Genomic DNA, 25,839 nt, shown 5'->3' with positions numbered 1-25,839 from the left:
ATGAAGCGTGAATACATGTTACATATTTTAAGTTTATGAGAATTATCTATTAGTCAATTTTTTTAATTCTGTGGAGGGTTTTCATAACAAATTGTTCTTCCTGTCAGTTTTCTGATACATAATCTCTGGCGTGGAATTAAATAGCCATTTTGAGAAAGGTACTGATTTATGCTAAATTCTATAATTCATGACCCCAAATCCTTAACAAATATCATTTTCTTACCGTTTACTTTCTAGATATATCTACTCATGAATACATAATGCCTTTTAGTCTTTATATAGTGATTTAAACTTTGGCATAGTGAAGTTTGGGAAACTGAAATTCTGGAAAATACATAACCAAATACTTCCTTTGGGACTTTTGTGTTTGATATTGACATGTGTGTATTTCACAGAACCACAGAATGAGTGAGGTTGGAAGGGACCACTGGAGGTAACCTTGTCCAACCTTCCAGACAGGGAGGGCAGGGCCACCTAGAGCCAGTTGCTCAGGACTATGTTCAGACAGCTTTTGAGTATCTCCAAGGATGGAGATTCCATGTCATTTCTGGGCAACCTGTTACAGTGTTCAGTCACTCTCACAGTAAAAAAGTGTTTCCTGATGTTCAGAGGGAACCTCCTGTGTTTCAGTTTGTGTCCATTGCTTCTGGCCTGACACCGGACACCACAGAAAAGAGCCTGCCTCCGTCCTCTTTGCACCCTCCCTTCAGGTATTTGTACACACAGGTGAAATTTCCCCCTGAGCCCTCTCTTATCTTCCCTTCTGTATTTAAATTAAAAATGATATTCTGTCTGTACTGCTTGCGTTCATATTTTGTGGAAAACTAAATATTGCCAAGTTTTATCTCAGAGGTTGATAAAACGATCCCTAAGTTTCTGCCAACAATGAGAATTTGGCAACAGTCAAGACCAGATTTAAACCATTGTTTGTAAAGCATAACGGGTGCCTTTAAATATACTGTAGTAACACAAATTTTTCTTTAGCATTTGAATGCCTTTCACAGAGGTATGCTTGGTAGAGGAAGTACTATTCAGTTTATTATCTTTACTGGATAGGCTTTTAGAATTGTGGCTGGGTTTCTGAAAGAGCAGAAACCAAAGGTTTAATTCCTTCCTCCCTATACTTATTTTAGTAGGTTTTACAAGTGACATCTTGCTCTGTCTTACCATATTTTACTTTATGCTGAACTCTCTGGAAGAATTTCTCTTTCCAGTAGAGGCTTTTGTTGTTTTGTTTTGTTTTGTTTGTATCTCCACAAGAATTCTGTCAGACCTACATGTTGTTGAGATTTCTTTTATAAAATTTCTAATTTGCTTTTTTCCAAGAATTTAAACTTAAAAGAATTGGCTTGGTAAATATCTGATTAATACCACATGATGCGCATTCTGGCACGTTTTTCTTTCCTAGGGGCTTTCAAAATGTCTGATGAAATCAAAGGTTTACTGTTTTTTTGAGGGCCGAATGAGGATCTGTTTAGAGGAGAATAGAAAGGAAATCTGTCGTCTTTGAGGACAGGAAAATAGTAGCGACATAAAATCATTCTGGAGGAGTATTCAGTAATATTCCTCACTGCTGAACTTTGACACTTTAGCACAGTTTCCAAAGAAGCAGCAAAATAATAGAAAAGACAAAAATTCATTTCTTGTGTTTGCCTTTCTGGAGAGAAACATGCAGTTTGCCCCGATGCCATGTTCCTTCCTCAGCCTCATAGCTTTACACGTTTGAAGTCCTCTAATGCCTTCTCCATCTCTCACCTCTTAACTTGCGAGATTTGCCGATGTAAAAATTGAGTAAATCCTTCCAAATCTACAGAAGGTCTAAGGTGAGACTGAAAATAAAAAGTTTTAGCCACTATTTAGGGATTCTTCTGTCAAGATAAAAGAACAAAAGAGGTGTCATTTCCTAGTAGCTTCTACTAGAAGATTCTGCTGTTACTTCTTATGAAAAGATCTCTGTGAAGTAACTTCAGAAATAAAAGGTAGCACTTGCAATGGAAAGGTAAGTGGGTTTTGTGCTAGAACAGAAGACAAAGGAAGAGGTCAGTCACTGTGTTCCCGTCTCCGTTTCTTTGATGGCTGAGAGCAATTTTAAGAAATCTCCTGGAGATTTCTGATATGAGAGTACTCTTGTGATGCCCTCCTTAAAATACTTGTATACTTTTACATTGTTGCAATAGTGATTCATTGCATTTTTAATAGGACATCTTAGGTTCTTGTAATAGATCAGTGTGGTAATATCAGATCAAGTTCATGTATTTTTAAGCAGAAGTCCTTGCTGTGATTAATGGGGAGTTCTCTGTAAAAGCCAAAGTTATGATATGGTCTGATATACTGAAATGGATGCCTATATTAATATTTTATGTAAGTTATTACTTATTTCTAAACAAAAATTGAAAAAACTATTTACATAGAAAGGTCTATTAGATATATTTCCAACCTCACAAAAATAGACAAAACCGCTTATTTTAATACATTTGTGCAACACATTTGCCAGATAGAACTAAGTAACAGTCATTTTTTTAAATTAATTATTTATCTCAGTTGTGTCTAGAATGAAAATGATGGATTATAGAACGCTGAAATGAAGACATTACTTATTTTGCATACATTGCAGTGACAGGTTTCATATGGTCCTGACAACATTTTTCAAAACTAATATAGATCTATCCTTGTCTAATACACAGCGGCACCTGTGTTTTGAGTACACCCACATGGCTTAGTAGGCTTTCCTTCCCATAGTTTCAAGTACTACGTCAATATGATGAAAGCACCACAACTTTAGGGGAAAGTTGCCATTTAAAAATTGAAAATGGGTTTCACAGGAATTCGGCAAACTGCAGATGATAATGAATAATAAATGAACAGAGGATATGCTTGGGAGAATGTATCTCAGCAAGACATAAAATCTTAGTGCACTTCAAAAGATTTATGACTGGACTGTTATTTCAGTCCAACACATAGGCAATTTAAATAATTAAATATTTAAATATAAATAAAATTAAATATATAAAATTGGCCCTTTGTGCAATGTTCCATACTTCAAAGACGCAATTTTACGAAACTTTCTTTGCTACAGTGAATTAGAAGAAAACCAAGAGGATGAGAGGGTCCAGAATATTATCCAAGTAATATTTGTTAAGTTCAGGTCTCCTATTTTATTTTATTCCATTAGTGGCAAAGAAAACAACTCTAAAGAATCCAGAGATATGAGAAACCTTCTTATTTGATCCTTGAATAACTATATTAGCTCCTTTGTGGCCAAGGAGGCAGAGGGAAAACACATATGAGAAGTGTGCATGCTGTGCTCTATGAATAAGATTTCTGTCAAGAGTAAGAAAAAGCAGCAGCTTATCGTCTGGGCTTCTTGCTTTTTTATTAAAACATACCTTTCAACACAACTGGGATTTAGGGCAAAACTCGAGGGAAAGATATTGAGTAAACTGTGTGCTTCCAGAGAGAAAATGACAGAACGTGTATTCCTACTGCTATTTACTTCTTGCACACCGTTTTTCATCAATACATCTAAATGGGCTTTAAAAATTCATATTGTTGTCCCTGCCTTAGACAGAAAAAGCTGAAGTGCAGGGAGACAGAAGTGGTGTACGTAGATCATCCTGCAGGCTAGCAGTAGGGCTGAGAGTACAACCTAAATCTCTTGCTGACTTCATGCTAACTAAATTGTAGTGTTTTTCTTGTAACCAACTTACCGCTACCTTGTCTGACATTATGTCTTGGAGGAAGCCTGACCCTTTAAAAAAGTCACGGTGCAAAGATATTACGCTTAATTTCTGATGTCTGGTTCTAGTAGTCCAGTCGAAAAGCTGTAGCTGGTCTCCGAAAAGCTGTAGCAGTAAATTTCTTCATATCTCTGTCAAAGGAGGTTTTTGACTTGTTTGCCCTTGGCTAATGTAAGCAGAGACCGGGATTACGAACCGCTGGGCTGGCACAAGCACGATGGCCTGTGTTGACGGATGTACCCTGTGGTTGCAGCAGCCTCGCAACAAGCACTTCTGGCCATCAGCGCCACAGCAGGAGGCTACGATGAACAAGGGAAAGAAATAAAAGGGCAGAAAATGAGGCAGAGGCAGAAAAATAAAAGCATTCACTTGGTCTCGATGCTAATTGAAACAGAAATATTTTGTCTTCTCTTTTTAATATATCAGCCTGCGTGCACTGAAAAAAATCACGTTTAACAAACTGAATTGCAAAATATTCATGATGGAAGTGTAAGTGATCTGATTTTAAGTCCCTGTAACCTGTTCAATATGGCTGATTACCGTGAGATTGCATGACACTCTGCAGAAGAATAAACTCTCCTAATAGTACCAAGCAATTGGTGCTGTGACACGTGCTGATGCCCAAGTGTCATGACAAGGGCTAGCGGTGTTTTTTCAACTGATCTAATTGGGGTCCACTCTGATGAAAAGTGAAGGGCAAGCCTCAGTTGGCTGAATTAGTGTAAAAATCTGCATTTCCTTGTATTGTCACTGAGAATAATACCAGCAATGAGACTTCCAGGTAAAGTGAGATGTTGTCTTAGCAGCGTTCCAGTCGAAATATAGCAATTTCTGCTGGAATTTGCTTTGAGATTTGTGAGTGAATTGAATGTGAAACGCCAAAGGGGAGAAAACCGTGAATCTTTGTTCAACACCAAGGGTGAAAACCTCATCTTAATCTATACAAATCAAATCCTCCTCTTTAATAGGGAGCAGATCCTGAATTGGTTTTCTCAATAATTTGTCCCTTAAAATCAGATTCTGAGGCAGACAGAGCTGCAAAAATCTACAGGGACACAGGTAAGAATCATTTGCAGTGATGTTATTGTTGCTCATATAATTATAGTGCTTTCATTGTAAAATGTTAATATTTACTTGTGATTACAGTCTCTATAATTATTGGAAGTAACTATTGATTTCACAGATTGGCTCTTAATTGGCTCTGCTGCTCATGGGAGTGGTTTTTCTTCTGTTTTTCCTTGCCCACTCTATAAGAAAAAATAGGTTCATGCCATGTGTTTTCTGTCATTACCTTTCCAGTAGGCTTGCACGGAAAAAAGACCAGGAAATTTAGAAGTTTCTAATAGGATTTCTAAAACTGATCTTCTTTCGAAGGCAGTTGAAGAACACGTGGATGTTCTTTATCTGATGTTCACATATAAGTATTAATCATATTAGAAGGGCTGTACCAGTATGTCTACCATGGTGTGTGAGCTGGAAATGGTGGGAAGCTGGGAGGGTACCAGGGAAGGCATCGTCTATGCTCACCATATTTTTACACCTTCTTCAAGCCTCTGTTCTTTGTTGCTGTAGAAGATGGGGACTGGAGTAGGTAGGTCTTTGGTCTGACTCAGTGTAACCATCTCACACAGGAGAGGCAGAGCAGCTTTCAACTGTTAGTAATCCGAAAAAAAGCCAAAACAGAAATGTGTGGGAGAGATACAAGCAAAGGTTAATAACAAAAATTACAAAGCCTGCAAGAGTGTTTGCTATGTATGGGAATCATCATTTTGTCAGAAGAGCATTATCTGGCTCTTCAGCCAGCAGCGTGAGTAGATAGAGCACCTAAGAGGAGTGTGAGGAATACGTTAGTACGGTTTACCACTACCTCTAATGAAACTAAGAAACGTTTGTGAACCAGCTACCAGCTTTATATGTAAACAGACTGTGGGCTAGAAGAAACTGCATTCAATATCTCACATTACAACATGACTAGAGGCTCAAAGCAATGTAATTGCTTTGTAGAACATAGAAGCTCTACTTCTCTTTAAAGCACGCTGCTTCAATTAAGTATTCCTTTCGTGTATTCATTCAATATTCATTTTGGCTGCTACTGCTATACTATGTAACGGAAAATGAATAGTTATAGGAACTCATGCTAAAAAAAAAAAAAGGTTTGGAAGAAGAACTGTTTTAAAATTTGAGTAACGTTTTGAGAATTAGTTTAAGTTTATAACAAGCCTAAAGGAAAGGATTTCATTACAGGTTATGACAACAACCCAAAGCCAGATAGTTCTGCACTGTGAGCTGTCAGCCTTTCATGTTTGTGTGTGTGCTAGCATATACTTCAGATTATCGTGTTCCACCACTACTGCGAGCTGGAGGGACTTGATAGCTTCCGTGTAGATAGCGATTTTCAGGGTGTTATGCCACCGTATATTCAAATTACTTTGGGAAGAAATGTGATATGAGAAGTGTGAGCCCTGATGCAGTTTATTTAAGAATTTGAATCTACACCGCTAGAGCAACAAAATAAATATTAAACAGTGACAAATATAAGGAGGCAGCTGGGTTTTCTGGGGTTTTTTTTTGTTTTTTTTTTTTTTTTTTTTAAAGCGTTGAATTAGCTTTTCAGACCTGACTGTCTGGGGGATGAAGAAATAGTATTATATTAAATAAAGAAGAAAAATTTTGAGACCATTTTGTTTCTTTATGTATTTTTTTATACTATAGAAACAGATACTTTTTAACCTCTCCATGTTTATACCAGATGAAAAAAAATATTGCAATATCTATTATAATTGTCACAATGTTAAGGCAGAAGAAGCACAAAGCAGACAAAAAAACCCTCTACCATGTGAAAAGTGATGTAAAAGCTACCATGAATTACGGCATAGGAGGCCACTGCATCAACACTGGGAAAGCATGTTAAATTCAAAATTTTTTCTTATGGAGCATACAGCCTTGTTTTGGACACACCAGTTTTCTACTATACAATACAGTAAAATAAGTAAAATTTGGTTGTGGAAATTTGTAAGGTTCTTGGGTGACAATGCTCAATTAGGGAAACACTGAATAAGTGTTAGGCTTTTTGTGATGTTGGTGTCAGAATTTAAGCTGGTATGGTTACTCTTTGGTTTATTTGATGTGTGTTACATTCGTGATTTTAAGTGAGATTTGAAAACAGATGGATAATGTTAATTACTGTGCCATTACTAGTATCAGGAACATGTGTGAGTGTATTTTCTTAATGGATATTATTAGGGGAAAAAATAAAAGAGCTCACACTTATAAAGTGCCTTAATAACTATGTGCATAGCTAGAGAGATTTCTAAGTGGCTGATTTTTATATACTTTCAAGATTGTCTTTTCCCTGTTATTTGAAAGCGTGCCCTGGAAACAGGGAAACAATGTGAAATTTGTAGATTAGATTCATCTACATCACTGTTTTTTAATGTTAATTTTCATACTTCCTTGTTATTTTCAGAAATGTGAACAACTTGTTCTTTGAATTGCAGTGTGGCTTACACTCTGCCTTATACTGTCAGGAAATAAAAATTTGGCCTAGGAGTTTAATCATTTGTAGGATTCTTTGATTCTCCGTTTTCTTCCTCTGAATCACAGACGTTATGTTTTATTATGTTGAGAATCCTTTTCTTATTTTATCTCTCTTCCGTATCCTGAATCCATTTTCTTTGATGCAGACGCTGCCTCGTGTATTCTTTTCAACCTTTGAAAGAGGAGCCGAGAAAGACAAAAGCGTTAAATAGAAACGACAGTCAAGGTGATCCATAGCACTCCTGGAGGGGAGAGTTTGCTGGCAAACAGAGCAGGTGGCAACTCGCACAGCACCCACGGAGTCCCGCCACGGGTGGGAGAGAGGCAAAAATAAGGGTTTTGTCTATCAATGATCTTCTACTGTCTTGGCACTCCTGATAGCATAAATTACAGAATCTGTCTTCCCAAATGCTGCCAGCCTGTCATGTTGGCAGCGCCTCAGATTCTATATTAAAAAAAAATAAATGAAAGCCATCAATAATTTATCTAGCATTACGGTGTTTCGCTGTATTACTTCTTCCCAAGTAAAATAGTCAACCTGTCTGTATCAGTGAGACTCAGTTTCCTGTTTAGACTTCTGCAATTAGCTACTGCCTGGGATGAAAATACGCCGTTGCGTCAGCAGTTGTTTTTCCTTCAGTGCCAGAAATGAGTAAAGCAAATATAGATAATATAGATACATAACATACCAACTTACGGACACGCTTATCGTGTTTTAATTTAGCCAAGCAGATCTGCAAGTGATTTTGGCGGCAGCTCTGAGGCTGTAATATTCTCAGTGTCCTGCTGTTCACCCTACTCCTTCACCGGCTCTGCTATCGGGAGCTGCAGTTTGCATCCGCTGTCATCTCCCGAGTCCTTCAAAGACTTCTTGATCTGTGTCTTTTTGACCTCTCTCGAGATTTACTGCTTAGGCTTGAACTGTATCTTGTAATACTGGTGTCCTTCTGACTCTCAGCCCTGTATCATCCACTTAACCTTCTTGGCCTTCATCACAACCTTCTCGTAATACAAAGAAATTTGAGGTCTCCAATACTGGGTAAGGTTAGGTTGTTTCTGAACGCAAGAGAAGTATCTTTCTGCTAATCAGTCTCTCAACAGTCCCTTTAAATACAATCCTCTCAAAATACTGAAAACTAAGCTGCTCATTGTCTCGTGCGGTCCAAGTCTCTCTATCTGGCATTAAACAGTTAATGCTACTTACAGGCACCAAACCAGTAATACAAAATGGGTCAAAACAAGTTCTCACTGAAGTACAGCAAAATTCAGATGAAATCAGTGGTGCAACCCTCATTTGTTAAAAAATGGAAGTAATGTCTTGATGTTTTAAGACATGTTTTGAGTTTTATGTTTGGGGATAGTTGGGGACTTGTTTTGACTATTTATTTGTACTTGGAGAAAAGCTTAAGGGATTTTCACATAGCCTTATTTGCTCTGAATCAAAGTTCAAAATAAGGTTTTTCTTCTTCACATAGTGATAATGTAATACCTGAAACAGTATTAATATATAAGATATTAAATACTATGATAGCTTACTTTGTTCTCAGTTAGCTGCAAAGCTATCAGTGCTTTAGTGGGTGTTTTGTCTTGATTTTTTGACTCCATTGTGATCACTCCCTGAATTTTCAGAATAAACTTGCAGTAATGGTTAATTCACTTACTTTCCTGCCTCCTAACAAAAACAAATGTTAATCCTACAGAAGCTTAGAGGGAAACTTAATATTGTATTTTACAGTAATCTCTTTAGAAGACAAAGAATTACAAATGACATTTTAAACTCACTAAGACTTCAGTGACAACGCCCAACAACAAAAAAGAGGCAAGCTTCCTATTTATTTCTGTAATAGCCATTTGTAATGCACTGATTAAACAAAAAGCAGATAAATGATGGTATTTTCATGAGACGAGTACAGCTCGCTCCAGGTAAACTGTGACTCGTTCATCTAGATATGTTTAAAACAAAATCCTAAGAAAAACTACTCTGCGTTCATGGCAGCGGCTTTTTTTTCCCCGGTGCGAAGTGGTTTAAGCACATGCACGTCCCGTTGCCCAGGCGTAACCAGATCCACGCACAGCAAGGCCAGCAGAGCATCTGCGTGAAGACTGCTTCTGTGGGAAAGAGGGAACCTAAAGAATATTCATAAGGAGCGAATTAAACCATCTTATGAGGCCTTGATTAGGCTCGCCAGCTTTCCTAAAGACTTTCTGTTGTTGTTACTGGTGCTTAACGTCAGCTGAGGATTTGTGAAAGAGCCGCCACCCCCCACCTCCTGCAGCCTTTGAGCGATGGTGGTGGGTGAGACCCTTTACATTGCGTTCTGCTGATCTCTTGCATTGCCAAGTTGCATATCTAGGCTACGCTAGTTTCTGTGAGATTTAGTTTTATCCCAAAATTTCACATCTGCAAATGTTGTGGTAAATGATGATATCATACAAAAAAAGCATGTTACAAGTGATCCATACATGGTTTTCTCATACTTCCGAGGATCACTCAAAGCCTCCACCTTCACTGTTTTTCATCATGTATCTTGAGTGATGAAAATTTCATGCAGGCAATGAAATATTGTAAGCATGTACTGGGTGCTTTCCCTTCAATCTGTGGCAATTAGATAAAAATTGACAGTGGATTAGGACCACTTTGGGATGCATTTCTTGTTGTTTGGACAAAGTCACAAAGGCCATTTACTCAGTTCAGAGACATTCCTTTTCCTGCTTTTCTGTGATTATTTTCAAATGAAAACCATGTTTGGCCTTCATGCTTGCAATGTATTTGGGGCCACTTAAGTTAGAATTGAATTACTGTAGGCTTTTTTTTATAATTGGTAGAGAGATGGGTACCTGTAAAGGGAATTGCAGAGGAGCTTCTCTCTCTTTTTGTGAAGTCCATGTAAAGAACGTATGGCAACAACATTCCTCAGCAAATGCTTGAGGTTAACAACAGTGACTTGTCATCCTACATAAAAATGTGGATAACTTAACTGAAGATTTCAAAGCAGTGTGCAACTGAAAACTGATGTAAATGTTTAATGTAGATACCAGAAATAGTTTTCAAAAGAAAAAAATGTTTTGGTATTTCTCAGAATAATTTTGGTCAAAGAAAGTTTCTGTTCAAATTGCCAGAAATACAATTTTTTTTTTTTTTTTAAAGCTAAGGAAAGTAACAAAATGGCAGTTCCTCTTCTTCCGCCTGAATAAGACAATGGGGTTAAAGTAAGCTGTTGAAATTGCTGAGATATTTATAGGTATTTTGAAGTTAGTCATTGGAAGTTAGGTTGAAACACATTCTAAAGGAGCACTGAGTATGGAAGTGTTAGGGATTTTTTTCCTTTTTTTTTTTTAATATCTTCCATAACCCCAAAGATAAATATGGCTAGTTGTGAAGAATAGTACTGGTTTCACTTTTTTGTTCCTGATTGTTCGTATGTTTCTTGACAAATTAGTTGGTGGAGCCATCTACAAAGATGGGGGAGATAGCATAGAAAAGAGAGAAAATTTGAGAGAATGGGGGATATGGCAGGGAGTTCATCACCAGTCTGCAGCGGGACAGGGATTTCTAGAGGCAGAAGAGCCCAGGAGAGAATTTGCTGCCACTCAGAAAGTCACTGTATGGGAGGGAAGCACAGAGTCGCCTCAGAGGCTTAGCAGGCAGGGGAGGAATTGTGTATAACTCAATTATTTCTTTGTTTCTTGCTTTTGCATTCAACTTTCTTTATTTAACACCTACCCCATCCCCAATTTTTAAGTGTTTGCACAAATACAATTTGGTTTGGTCAAGTGTGGAAGCCCTTTAGTCTTTTGAGGAAGCTCACTGAGGGGAAAGCCTAAACAGATCCCTACCCCAAAGCTGGGGCTCGCTTTAGGGCCCTGTCATGGTCATATAAAGAAGTGTGCCGTACGGTGAAAATGTCAGCTTTTTGGACTACTTGTAGCCTCATACTCTAAATGGATTATTTTATATTTTAATTTAAAGATCAACTTAATATTTATGAGGCGGAGGGTCAGATACATCACCAATACATCTGTGTCAACAACTCCACGAACCTAGAGATGCTGAGTAGTATTTTGCCCAAAGGTTCGTGTAAATGGGGTTTGTTGGTACTCACTGCCAATGCTTTTATAAAATCACATGCTACTTTGCAGCAAAGGCAAAAGAATGCAGTTTAATACATGAGCCTATCTGTGCACCTCATCATTATTTTGCATCCAGTTGTAAAACCAAAATTCTTGTAATCTAATGAAAGAGTTTATTTTTATCCAATTATCACACTCATGTACAGATATTTTTTTTTCATAGTTATATTGCCAAAGGCAGTAGTCAGAGCATTGAGGCTGAGATTTTTATCATTTCCATTGGTATGTCAATGAAATGGATTGAAGACACTTAGATGTCAAGCACAGGTTTTAGGTACAATGTGATTTCTTGGCTAATTGACAATTGAAAATTTGGTAGAATCCCAAATGGGTAAACCTTTCACCTGGAGTACAGTAAAGACCTGATCTTTAATAAAAGGGATTTCTTCATTGAACACACACAGTATGCACAAGGTGCAGTGATCTGATAAGACAGAAATTTGTAGTTTGCAAGATGAACAATTTAGCTTTATTTCAATCATGATTCTTTTGGTATCTCTGCTTTAGTTGGAGGTTTTCTACAGTCTTTATTCTTTTAAAGTTGGCAAGCGTTCAAAGTGGTGTTCTGGGGAAATGATATCTCTTAACTCAGTGTAAATACACCTAAATTAAATACAACGATTATGTCATTTGTGGAAGGTTGGTTACAGATAAAGTAGGGTAATCTTGCTGAAATGGAAACTGAAATGTATTTGTATTTAATATACATTTATTTTTCCGGATAGCTAGCTAAACCTTGGAAACCCTAATTCAAACTTAATCTGCAAAAAATAAGGAGGAGTTTCCATGGGCTGAATCGCTCTCTGCCAGCTGGCATTGCTATGGAGTGTTAATGCTTAGGATTTTAGAACTACAAACAAACTGTTCAGCCGTAGTGTCCACTTAAAAAAGAGGCAATGAGGAGCAGAGGCTAAGTGTATAGCCTATCATCTGCCCATTCCCAGACTGCTACTGAAGTTAACATTGGATGAACAGCTCAAAAATTGTGTTGAAGTCGGTGAGACTTTTAAAGCTCGGGGGAATCAGTAATAAGATGTGTCTTCGTATTCCTTCCAGTCATTAAATAAGAAAGTGTTGTAAATAATTTGTACCTGCATTAGCTCGTTAAACTTACTCTTTGCAGTCCTGGAATTATTCTGTTAACCTGCTTTGGAAATAACAAAGGCTTAGGCCAGCATCTCCCACAACTTTCCTCACACAAATAGTCTTGTTAGTGGGCTCATTCGGATGAATGAGGACAGCATGGCCTGGCCCCAGTTTCTTCGTGGAACATGAGAACTCCTCAGGCAGAGAAAATGTCTTCTGTATGACCAACTGTTTGCAGATAGACCCTCTTTGGGAAATGGGTACAGGGTTTTTTCTGAAGTGCTTATTCTTTTCCTCTTTCATAGCGAGTCAAGGCATGATGTGTAGGAGGAGAGGTCTTAAAAAAATATGAAAAATACAGTTTTTTTACCATCTGATTTGTGGATTTCGTGCGTTGAACTGAGTGAAAATTACAGTTTTTAATAATGGAAAAAGCAACCATATCATCTTTCAAGGATATAGGTTATTATTGGTTTTGTTGACGCTAATTATAACAACACGTCAAGTATTTACCATAGACCTTAGACATTTAAAAAAAAGCAATAACTTCTGTTCTTTGGAGAGTTACCAGCTGGCATGTCTCTTTCTTCAAGGGCTTATTCTGTATAATCATTTCACAGATTGTGTGGAACAAACACTCCTTAACTGGCTTTTAATTTTTATTTTACTTATAACAAAGGAAAGAATAGAAGTGGCCAACCCGAAATTACCTCTATTTTTCAAAACGTATTATGTTGTTCTCATTATTTAGAACAATATGGAAGGAAGAGAATTTATATTAATTGGCACCAGGGTATAAAGAGTAGTGCAGTAGAAATGCGAAGCGAAAACCGAAACAGTTTGTGAAAGGGTATTCATGCAGGTTAGAGAAAAGACTAGCTTCATGCCATGGAGGGGGGGACTTTGGCTCCTATCTTGCTAGTCGAAACTGTGATGACTTTGTGATTGTTCAGTTCTTAGTTCTCTAATGTGATTAATTCCTGTGTATGTTCTTGAAATTAAATATACAATTTATCTAGGATAAAAAGTGAAGTGTATCTGTAATCATAAAAATATGAGATGAAGAATAATCCCATACTGTTCTGTGCTTTCCAAGTTCAGGTTTCTCCAAAAATGAAATTTTTAGAGGTGCAGGAAATGCAAAACTGGTTGTGTGAGCTTGGTTTTACACCATGGCAGAAAAACAAAGAAGTGTGCAATGTTAGCATCTTCTCTTGTTTTCCAGGTCCGTGGGGGAGATGCATGGGAGATGAATGCGGTCCAGGTGGCATCCAGACGCGAGCGGTGTGGTGTGCCCACGTGGAGGGCTGGACCACACTGCCCACGAACTGCAAGCAGCAGGAGCGGCCGGACAACCAGCAGAGCTGTTTTCGGGTCTGTGACTGGCACAAGGAGCTGTATGACTGGCAGATCGGCAGCTGGAACCAGTGCCGGCCCGTCCTCTTCCGCAGCCATGAGAAACCCCTGGAGTGCCTCAGAGGGGAGGAGGGGATCCAGACAAGGGACATCACCTGTATCCAGAAGTCCAACGGGGTGCCGGCTGAGGATGTCATCTGCGAGTACTTTGAGCCTAAGCCCCGCCAGGAGCAGGCGTGTCTCATCCCATGCCGGCAGGACTGCATCGTGGCTGAATTCGCCCCTTGGTCAGAGTGCTCCAAGACCTGCGGCAACGGGCTTCAGCATCGAACTCGGCACGTTGTGGCTCCACCGCAGTTCGGTGGATCTGCTTGTCCTAACCTCACCGAGTTTCAGATCTGTCAGTCCAGCCCGTGCGCCACTGAAGAAAGCCTGTATAGCCTAAATGTGGGACCCTGGAGCGCATGCTCAGTGCCCCATTCGAGACAAATAAGGCAAGCGAGGAAAAGAGGGAAGAACAAAGACAAGGAAAAGGACAGAGAAAAGGCAGTTCGGGATCCCGAAGCTCGTGAGTTAATTAAGAAGAAGAGGAATCGAAACAGACAGAGTAGACAGGAGAACAAATACTGGGACATACAAATCGGTTACCAAACCAGGCAGGTCACGTGTACTCACAGAAATGGGAAAACTGCTGCTCTGAGGTAATCACTATTTATTAATTTGCACATCTTTATTATTCTCTGTTTAAAGTAAAGCATGCCTATGTGCACACTGGTATTACTTTATGCAAGCCTAAATCTCAATACGGGGCACATGCCATTTCCAATACGAACATCCCTCTTCAAGCTCAAGATGCTTTGATGACACGAAATGTGCAAACTGATCATACTAAGCGTCACATAATGGTCACCGTTAAACTGTGCTGACTCCCTAGCCTCTGTCCAAATAGATTTCCTCCAAAAGCTTGAAGATATTTGTCAAATATCTGCTCTGTTTCTGTGGGTTCAGGCAGGTTTTTGCTCTCTAACAAGTCATGCATGTTTGGAAGAGTTGATGTTACTGCTTTTAAGGCTCTGGGCAGAAAGACAAACAGAAAACTGGGCTGAGTCAGACTCACAATAAAAGTAGAAAACAGAGAGAAAGATGCTGCATGAGAAGGCAGTAACAGTTCTTTCTAGTACCTTTTGTTTTGAAATAGAAGAGCATGAAATATTGTTTGTCCTTCTTGATTTCTATGGCAAAATTCCTGAAAGGGAGACTGTGAAGCCTCTTTGCTTCTTTCATGTACTTCCTCTTTTTCTTTTCGTCTGCACCTTTATGTTGTTTGTAAGGGTTTTTTTTTTTATGATATTTTTATGCTATTTATTCTACTTTTCAAGAGTTTTGGCAGTCACAGATATTTTGATAACTCACTCTTTAGGCTTCTGGGTACATTTCTGCAACCATATTATCTTGTACTTGTTTGTTTTACCTAGCTAGCGTTCTCTTGCTAGCTCGTGTTTTTTCCTTCCTATCCCTCATAGAGTTTTTGTCCAACTCAAAAATCTTCTTTCAGTCTAGTCTACCTTTTTCTGTCTTTGATGTGATTCTTTTTATTTCCTTCCCTCTAGTTCAATGCATGATTAATCAATTTTACATCAACCGTGAAATGACTAAGGTATCTTGCTGAATGTGGCTGACACCTCTTGCTGCTAGGTTAGTGTTTATGAACTTTTTTCAGGGTGTTTTACTTTGGAGTTTTCATTGTGCCAGTTAAACATTCCGTCACAGAACTCGCAATCGCTTCAACCTTTCCTATCAGAAACCATATATTATAGTTTTTCAAGTGGAGTAAACATTTTTTGAGTAAATTTCCTTTCAAGTGAGGATCCAGCAGTAAAACAGGAAAATGAGAGGTCCCCGGCTCAAGGGAAGAACTGAAAGATTTGGGTTGTTTAGTTGGAAGGAGGGACATATGAGTGAAAATGTAAAGTATCTATGAGTATATAAATACCCGTCACAAGGAAGAACGGAAGAAGCAATTCTGTATATATTATGGATGTATAGGAAAAGCAATAATGGGCTGATCAGTGCTGAATGAGGTTAGACTTCTCAATAGTTGGAATAGTGGAGCTCTGGAAAAGATTGCCTGGGGGATGTGTGGCACCTCCATATTCAAAGGTTTCAAAGGTTTGAATAGGCTAGAAATGCACGTGTCAGTGATGACACACCTCGAGTAGCTCCTGGTTAGGGAAGAGGGACTGACTGCCTAGTTTATTGCAGTCTCTTCTAGCTCTGGTTTTCCACATTTTTCTCAGATTTTGACCCAGACTTGAATGAATGTCTGCACAAGGAATCTCAGAATCAGCTTGCTCAGGCAGTCCCAGGTGTTGTCTGCAACACTGGCTCAGTGCTGGTACAGGAAAATACCCGTTCCTTTTCCAGCCTCACATCATGCAGCCCACACTGTGACTGGCCCAGGAATATCATTAACCATTAAACACAGGGAATAATTTATTAAACATATCAGTTGCTAGCAGATAGCAGCCAGCCGCTCTGTTCGAAAGTCCCCAAGTTTTTATAGAGGTTAAATAAATAATTGAGAATGATCATATTTAAAAAAAAAAAAAAATGGAGGGGAGGGAAGCTTCTTACATTCATGTGCTGAGGCTCTGATAAATGGTAAAATAAAGTAAAAGTATAATTGGAAGTCAATGGCATACTTTACTCATCATCTCTACACTCACCATTGAATTCACACAGAACAGTAACGCTGTCTTAATTTCAGATACCTCAATGTATTGTACCGTACATGCGCATTTCTGGCTGTAGCAGGGAAATGGATGAAACTTTCTTGCCTGAGGCAGTGAAACAACAGATAATACAACATAGGAGTGATTCTTCACGGGGGATAAAATGATACAAATGATGCAGTGGACATTTTGATGTCTAATTGATATAATTTTATGTTGTAAATGCGCAAAGAATTTCAAATAGTCTTCCTATCAGTTTAATGTAGAATCTTTTTTCCTAGTTGCATAGTGAAAACAAGAAAATTTGGTTAGATGACTCATATGAGAAATTCTGGCACTGATACCTTAGCCTTTAGAGACCTATCTATGTACATCACCTATGTATCCATTTGTTTTATTTATGCTACCCTCTTCACTAAGTGGTCACATACCTTTTTCTATGATTGGCATTCCAGAATCTCAAGCAACAGAATTATTTTTCTGCCCAGGTTGTAAATGCAGCCAGCTCAAATGATTTTATAATCTCCATCATATAGTAACTGTGTTACTAAATGATATAGACAAGTAAGGTGACTGGAAAACCTGCCGTGCTCATGTGAAATGCTCTTCAGGTTGAATAGTCCATTTTCAGGGAGTTTTGACTTCAGCAATCAGAAACAATCAGCCCCCTGGCAGCATGACTGAAAGAAGAAGAAAAACCCTCAGGCAAGTAATATTTTTTGCAGAGGTAGTGTAATAGATAGAATCATGTTTGTTAACCAAATCAGGCTTTCTTAAAGGCTGGTGAAAACTTACACTGTTTCGACTCTTCACATACTTAAATCGCAGGCATCCAGCGTGTTATCTGGTGCACTTTGATACCTCAAGGCCTAAATCACAGGCATCCGGTGTGCTGTCTGGGGCACTTTGACACCTCAAGGCCTAAATTACAGGCATCTGGTGTGTTTTAACACTTCAAAGGGAAGAGCTAAGTTGTGAGTTAAGCTGAAAAGAGTCTCCCCAAGGACACTGATAAAGATGAGGAGCCTTCAGCCTCACGACCATCAGGAGGCGGGACAAGACCGACCCCCTAGCAACACGTCGCTCAGACACGGAATATACCAGGATTGACACATATACGGGAACCAGAAGAGTATATATAATCAACTACTTTCGGGAAGGGGTGCGCCGTTGGCGGAGCAAAGACTCCCCGGCCGCCCAGCGCTGTTTTGCTTGTTGCCGCTTGCTTAATAAACTAATTTGATTAATTGGACTGGTTCCTGTCAATTATTGGGCCTCAATCTATAACAAATTTGGTGCCGTGACTCGGATAGAGGCAATTTGGCTGTAAACCTCACAGGGGGGGCGCCCCGCTGAGTAAGCGGCCCCTGTTGGGGGTTTTTACACCCAAAACCTCTACCGACGAACTCGAAATTCGGCAGCAAGCAAATAAAAGCCGGCAACCCCGTAAACTTTGTGCACGAAGACCCGAACGAAGACTCAGGAGTGAGTAAGTATAGGCCGGTGATCCGTTCGGTTGGGGTTGGGTATCCTGGAGTGTGCCTGTGTGAGACGTCCACTTGAGGACGAAGCAAGTGCGGACCCCTTAGTAGTGCGGTTCCCATCTCCCGCGAGGGACTGGGCCACGAACAGGGGGAAAAGATTGTGTGTGTGTGTGAAGGCACTCCGGAAGATGGGACAGAAGAAAAGCAAGCCTTCTGATCCCATGGGTGGGTCGGTGCCTAACGTTAGGTTACCCCAGATACCGCCAGACAGTCCGTTAGGATTAATGATTAAATATTGGGATGATTACCCTTCTAGGCAGGGTAAGGATAAAGCAAAAATGATACATTATTGTATGGAAGTTTGGGGTGGGAAACAAATTAGAAGTGACCACCTGTATTGGCCCGTTTTTGGGTCCTTTGAAGATTGGATATGCCAGGCTTTACATATTTATGTTAACTCTAAGGAACTCTTTAGCCTGGAGGAGAGTGAATATGCACACTTGTGGATAAGGTCAGAGACGAGAATAAATCTATATCACTTGAGAGAGAAGAAACAGGGGGGTAGGAAAAAACCCCGGAATGAGGATGAAATCCCTACCTCACCCCCCCCTTATGTACCACCAGCACCACCGCCACAGCCTTCACCGCCCCCAACAGCGCCAGACTTTTTCAATACAGATTCTCCCTCTGGTTCTTCTGAAACTAGACGAGTAACTCGAAGTCAAACTAGGATGGGGGAGGATAAAAGTAACTTATATCCGCTTAGGGAAGTTGCTATGGGGGGAGCGCAACCTGGCATGGGATATGTTTCTGTCCCTCTGAACTCCGGGGACGTTAGAGAATTTAAGAAAGAAATGGGAAACTTGTTAGAGGATCCCCTAGGAGTTTCAGAACGGGTAGACCAGTTCCTAGGACCCAACATTTATACCTGGGATGAACTGCAGGCCATATTGGGCATATTGTTCACTGCAGAAGAAAGGGAAATGATCAGGAGAGCTGGGATGAGGATTTGGGACCAACAACACCAGCAGGGTCCTGTGGCAGATATTAAATGGCCTCTTCAGAGACCTAATTGGAATAACCAAAACGAAATAGACAGAGGTCATATGCAAGATCTGAGAACTATAATTGTCCAGGGAATAAGGGAATCTGTCCCTAGGGGACAGAATATAAACAAAGCCTTTAGTGAACATCAAAAGAAAGATGAAACCCCTACAGAATGGTTAGAGAGATTGAGAAAGAACCTCCAATTGTATTCAGGGCTGGACCCTAGTACACCGGTAGGGCAAGCCTTGTTAAAAACCCAATTTGTAGCTAAATCATGGACGGACATTAGAAAGAAACTGGAGAAAATGGAGGACTGGCAGGATAGGGGTTTGGATGAATTGTTAAGGGAAGCCCAGAAAGTGTATGTCCGCAGGGAGGAAGAAATACATAAGAAACAAGCCGGAATGTTGGTAGCTGCATTCAGAGAAGGGCAACGGACGTCAACCCCTGGAAAAGGGTTTGAAACTCGCCAGATAAGACAGGAGACCCGCAAACCTTTAAGAGGGAAAGAATGGGGAACTGTGGTTTGTTTTTATTGTGGAAGAAAAGGGCATGTTAAAAAGGACTGCAGAAAGAGAATGATGGATGAGAAAATGTTCAAAGAAGACTAGGGGTGTCAGGGGCTCTATTTGCTGGGAACCCGAGAAAAAACAGAGCCCTTGATAAAACTAAAAGTGGGTCCCCAGCAACAAGAAATTGAGTTCCTAGTGGACTCGGGAGCAGAAAGATCTTCCGTTCAAAAATTGCCCCAAGGATGTAAAATATCTTCTGCGACTATACAGGTTATTGGAGCAAAAGGAGAACCTTTTGGAGTACCCGTAATAAAGGATGTGTTTTTTGAAACCCATTCTAAGGTAGGGGTGGGGTCCCTGCTACTCATGCCTGAAGCAGACTATAATTTATTGGGCCGAGATTTGATGATTCAATTAGGAATTGGCTTAGAAGTAGAAAATGAAACACTTAAAATTAAACTGTGTCCCTTACGAGTAATAGATGAAGAGAAAATAAATCCTGAAGTCTGGTACACCCCGGAAACAGTAGGTAAATTAGATATTGAACCCTTTTCAGTAACAATAAAGAATCCAGAAATACCAGTCAGGATAAAACAATACCCCCTTCCTAGAGAAGGGAGGCTAGGTTTAAAACCTGAGATCCAAAGATTACTTGAAAAGGGGTTACTAGAACCCTGTATGTCTCCTTTTAATACTCCCATCCTGCCTGTAAAAAAGCCGGATGGAAAATATAGGTTAGTACATGACTTACGAGAAATCAACCAGAGAACAATAGCTAGATTCCCGGTAGTGGCAAATCCACACACCCTCCTGAGTCAAATAGGGCCCGATAATCAATGGTATAGTGTAATAGATCTAAAGGATGCATTCTGGGCATGCCCCCTCAAAGAAGATTGCCGAGATTACTTTGCTTTTGAATGGGAAGACCCAGATAACCATCGGAAACAACAATTACGGTGGACGGTATTGCCCCAAGGGTTTACCGAATCTCCGAACTTGTTCGGACAAGCCTTAGAACAAATCCTGAAGGGGTATGAGTTAAGTGAAGGAGTCACACTGGTCCAATATGTGGATGATTTGCTCCTAGCTAGTGATAGCGAAGAAAAAGTGAGGCAGGAAAGTATTAAGTTACTAAATTTTTTGTGTTTACAAGGATTGAAGGTAACAAAATCAAAATTACAATTTGTTGAGAAAGAAGTAAAGTATCTGGGACACAGATTGAGCAAGGGAACTAAGAAATTAGACTCCGAAAGGGTGAATGGCATACTGTCATTACCGGCTCCTAGAACTAAAAGACAGGTTAGGCAATTATTAGGTCTCTTTGGCTATTGCAGACAATGGATTGAGAACTATAGCAAAAAGGTGAAGTTCCTCTACACCAAATTAACTAAGGATGGATTATTGAAATGGTCGGAGGATGATGATAAACAATTAGAAACACTGAAAACTGATTTAGTAAATGCCCCGGTTTTGAGCCTGCCAGATGTAAAGAGACCATTTTATCTATTTATCAATGTTGATGAAGGGACCGCATTTGGAGTATTAGCACAAGAATGGGCAGAAAGAAAGAAGCCTGTGGGATACTTATCTAAACTCCTGGACCCGGTAAGTCGGGGTTGGCCTAGCTGCCTTCAAGCGGTAGTAGCCGCAGCCCTTTTGGTAGAGGAAGCCCATAAAATTACCTATGGAGGAGAATTGAGGGTATTATCACCTCACAATATCAGGGGAATTTTGCAACAAAAAGCTGACAAATGGATAACAGACGCCCGACTCCTAAAATATGAAGGCATCCTAATCTCCTCTCCCAAACTGGAACTTGCGGTAACAAGCGTGCAGAATCCAGCACAGTTTTTGTATGGGGAGCCGGGTGACAAAATAAATCATGATTGTCTTTACAACATTGAGGAGCAAACGAAAATCAGACCAGATTTAGATGAGGAAGAACTTGGGGAAGGAGAAAAGCTATTTGTAGATGGATCATCCCGGGTAGTTGAAGGAAAGAGAAAATCAGGCTTTGCAATCATTGATGGAAAAACATTTAGTGTAATAGAATCCGGACCTCTGAGTCCTAATTGGTCTGCACAGGCTTGTGAACTATATGCTGTATTAAGAGCCTTGCAACTTTTAAAAGGTAAAATTGGAACCATATATACGGATTCAAAATATGCCTTTGGCGTTGTGCATACTTTTGGAAAAATTTGGGAAGAAAGAGGTTTAATAAATTCTCAAGGAAAAGGATTAATACACCAGGAATTAATACTCCAGGTCTTACAAGCATTACGAGGACCAGCGGGAATAGCCGTAGTACATTTAAAAGGACACCAAAAAGGATTAAGCCCATTAGTCAGAGGAAACAATCTTGCTGATCAGGAAGCAAAAAGAGCGGCATTAATGGTGATCCAGACTAAAAGAACTCGGGAGGACTGTATAAATTGTGGAAGGGAATCAGACGAATTCCCATGTTATGACTGTTGGAAGGATTTTGGAATCGATGCAGTCCCTTGCAGATGTCTAATTTATGATGAATGTGGCAACCCCAAGTATAGCCATTGCCATCTACACGGAAAAATTCACTCAATCCTGAGCTTTACAGTGCAGGAAAAAGATAAGCTGACTCAGATGGGAATCACGGAGACAGAAAAAGGAAAGTGGACACTCCCGGATGGCCGGGAAGTTCTCCCAAAACCTCTGGCTTTGAAAATCATGCAGAAATTCCATGAGAACACCCATTGGGGAACTCAGGCGTTAGTGGATCAGTTTGCCACAAAGTATATGTGCATTGGTGTATATAATATAGCGAAGAGAATAGTTAGCGAATGTATGACATGCAAAAGGGTCAATAAACATCAGTTACGGGAAAAAGCCCTGGGGGGAAGGGAACTGGCTCACAGACCATTTGCTAAAATCCAGCTAGACTTCACTGAACTTCCAAAGGTGGGCCGATATAAATACTTATTAGTAATCATAGACCACCTAACCCATTTTGTGGAAGCATTCCCGACAGCTAGAGCCACCGCTCAAACCGTAGTGAAGACTTTGCTGGAAAATATAATCCCTAGGTATGGATCCATAGAGGTAATAGACTCTGATAGGGGCCCACATTTTGTTTCAAGAATAGCAAGGGAAGCTCTCTCCTCTTTGGGGACAAAATGGGAATATCATACTCCCTGGCATCCACAAAGCTCGGGAAAGGTAGAAAGAGTAAATGGGGAAATAAAGAAACAGCTCACAAAATTGATGTTAGAAACTAAGATGTCATGGGTAAAGTGCCTCCCCTTAGCACTACTGAATCTAAGAACACAGCCCCGAACTGATGTAGGAATTTCCCCCTTTGAAATGTTATATGGGATGCCATACGATTTAGAAATTCCGCAGGACCACCCCCAACTTGAAAATTCACAAATTAGACCTTATATAATTCAACTCATGGCTAGGAGAGAAAAGCTGCGGAATAAGGGCTTAGTAGTACAGAGACCCCCCTTGGATGTAGCCATGCATAACATCAAGCCAGGAGACAAAGTGTTAATCAAATCATGGAAAGAGTCCTCATTAACCCCCCGTTGGGAAGGGCCCTATCTCGTTTTACTCACCACAGAAACAGCCATCCGGACAGCAGAGAGAGGCTGGACTCATGCAAGCCGCGTAAAAGGACCATTAAAAGACTGTTCTTGGGAAGTGACAAGCCCTCCTGGAGATCTGAAGATGGCCTTCCGGAGGTTGTAAATGGACACACATATAACTGTGGTACAAGTGCGCGACTACAGCATATCGGTGGAGTACGGTTACGGTGATACAGGGGACATCAGAATCAAGTGTGACATTCTGAGCTGTAATTGTTATCCTTTTTATTTGTTTTATTTGTAAAGGGTGTCGAGAACGGAGTGGGACCCATTGCCGTTACGGGATACCCCCTCGAGGGGTTTGCCAACCTTGTGGGGACAAGGAGCGTGAGCTCACCAAATTGGCTCTAACCACAAAAATATTTAATGGTGAAATCCAGGAGCAATCTAGTGAATGGCAGGAGATATTTGCACGGGGTATTAAACCCGAGTACTATTGCTATCACCCTAGCGAACCTGCTCTATTTGTAATTGACATTATTACAGTATGTTGTCGCAAGACACTTAAAAGGGGTTCAGTGCGATTCACCTGAAAATTGCATTTATTCTCCTGAAGACTACCCCTGCTGCCGAGAAGATGATACCCCTCGTGGCTCGAAGCAACCGAGTCGACGAGCGAGGCAGAGGAGTAAAAAGCTGTGGAGAACAGAACCCGCAGAGTGGGACTGTACAAAGCCACTGGGAGGACTGCCTCAGTGTTAACCAAGGGAATCGCACGAAATGCCCCGGGAGGAGTGATAGCACTGAAAAGGACTGGGTAATTGCAATGAGTGTTCAAACTAAACTTACTAGCCGGCCGGGTTTCCACCCTTCTCGCCACACTCTAATTCTGATTTTACTAAATCTTGTAGGTGTACACGGATACTCTCACCAACCATTTAAATGGACATTAAGTAGGTGGGAAGATCATCATGTGATTCAAACTGTCACGAGTCCTGGGGCACCGACATTTAAAACACACTTATGTGAGTTAGTTCCCATAAAACCCTGTTTAAATCTTATGGGGTATTATCTGTGTCCAAGCTCCAACTCCGGGAGAACATATTGCAATGCTCCCAACCAGTATTATTGTGCGTACTGGGGATGTGAAACGATCGCCTCAAATTGGAACCCAGTAGCAGGGCCGGATAAATACTTGACGGTTCAATGGGGCCCTCAGGGATGCAGGCCCCCACAGCGTGATCGATCTGGGGGAATTATCAATCTCGGAAATTGCATCCATCTAGAATTAACTGTACAGCAACCTCTTGATGAGGGGTGGCTTCTGGGAAAAACATGGGGAATACGGTATTGGGAACCTGGAAGCGATAGAGGGGGACTCATATACATAAAGAAAGAAATAGTCCCTAATGACCCTGATCTGGTCGGACCGAATGAAGTACTAGCGGGAGAAATATCCCTCTCGTCAGATGAGGAGATACCTAATGGAACAGATACTGGGACTACTACAACTACAGCAACACATATTAACACCCAGGAACCTAGGGGCAATTCTCTTTGGAAATTGGTGCAAGCCAGTTATCAAGTATTAAATGCTACCTATCCAAACTTGACAGAGCATTGCTGGCTGTGCTATCACATTCGGCCACCTTTTTATGAGGCAATTGGGGTAACTGCTAACCCTAAACGAATCAATGGGTCAAACCCCTCACAATGTCTGTGGAAGAAGGAAATCAGTCAGAGCCAGGGAATTACATTGGCTCAAGTAACCGGGCAGGGAAGGTGCATTGGGAATGTGCCCCACAATAAGAAGCACTTGTGTAAAACCATGATCCCCTCAAATAGGAAACCACCAGCTGACTGGTTATTACCAGCAAAGAATACCAAATGGGTCTGCTCCTCCATTGGAGTAACTCCTTGCTTATCGCTGAAATTATTCAATGAAAACCAGGATTATTGTATCCAAGTGTTAATAGTTCCTAAGATTATATATCACCCAGAGGAATTTGCCTATGAATATCGAACAGTCCCAAAACATCATTTGAATAAACGAGAACCCTTTACAGCCCTAACAGTGGCTACGCTGGTAGCTTTAGGTGTCGCTGGAGTCGGTACAGGGACAGCCTCCTTAATTCAACAAAATCAACAATTCAATTCCCTTAGAGCAGCTGTAGATGAAGACCTCGAAAAAGTAGAGAAATCTATTAGTGCTTTAGAGGCCTCCCTGAGATCCTTATCAGAAGTAGCATTACAAAACCGTCGAGGATTGGACTTATTGTTTGCACAGCAAGGGGGGTTGTGTGTTGCTCTGGATGAGGAATGCTGCGTATATGCAGACCACACTGGAGTAGTTAGAGACACCATGACAAAACTACGAGAAGGATTAGAAAAAAGAAAGAAAGAAAGAGAAGCACAGCAAAGTTGGTATGAATCCTGGTTCAATTATTCCCCATGGATGACTACGCTATTATCTACCATTGCGGGACCTATGCTACTATTAATTTTGGGATTAACATTTGGCCCTTGTATATTGAACAGAGTAATTGAAATTGTAAAGGGCAGACTGGAAGCTGCCCATTTAATGCTTCTCAGGGCTAAATACGAGTCATTAGATCAGGAACCAGCAATAGAAGAAACATTAGTTTTAAGTCACGCTG

The 25,839-nt window shown here is 40.3% G+C and overlaps 1 protein-coding gene across 1 annotated transcript in view; it reads left to right on the top strand.

Annotated features, from left to right (window-relative positions):
• Positions 1-25,839, top strand: part of THSD7A (thrombospondin type 1 domain containing 7A) — a 327,266-nt gene that overhangs the window by 174,020 nt on the left and 127,407 nt on the right. The window contains exon 11 of the mRNA XM_074574765.1: positions 13,717-14,548. Coding sequence (XP_074430866.1) covers positions 13,717-14,548 — 832 coding nt within the window. The remainder of the gene's footprint in view (positions 1-13,716; positions 14,549-25,839) is intronic.

Source organism: Larus michahellis, chromosome 2 (assembly GCF_964199755.1).
Source record: "Larus michahellis chromosome 2, bLarMic1.1, whole genome shotgun sequence".
Classification (NCBI taxonomy): domain Eukaryota; kingdom Metazoa; phylum Chordata; class Aves; order Charadriiformes; family Laridae; genus Larus; species Larus michahellis.
Note: the sequence above shows the minus strand (reverse complement) of the source record. Positions and strands in the feature narration are given on the sequence as shown.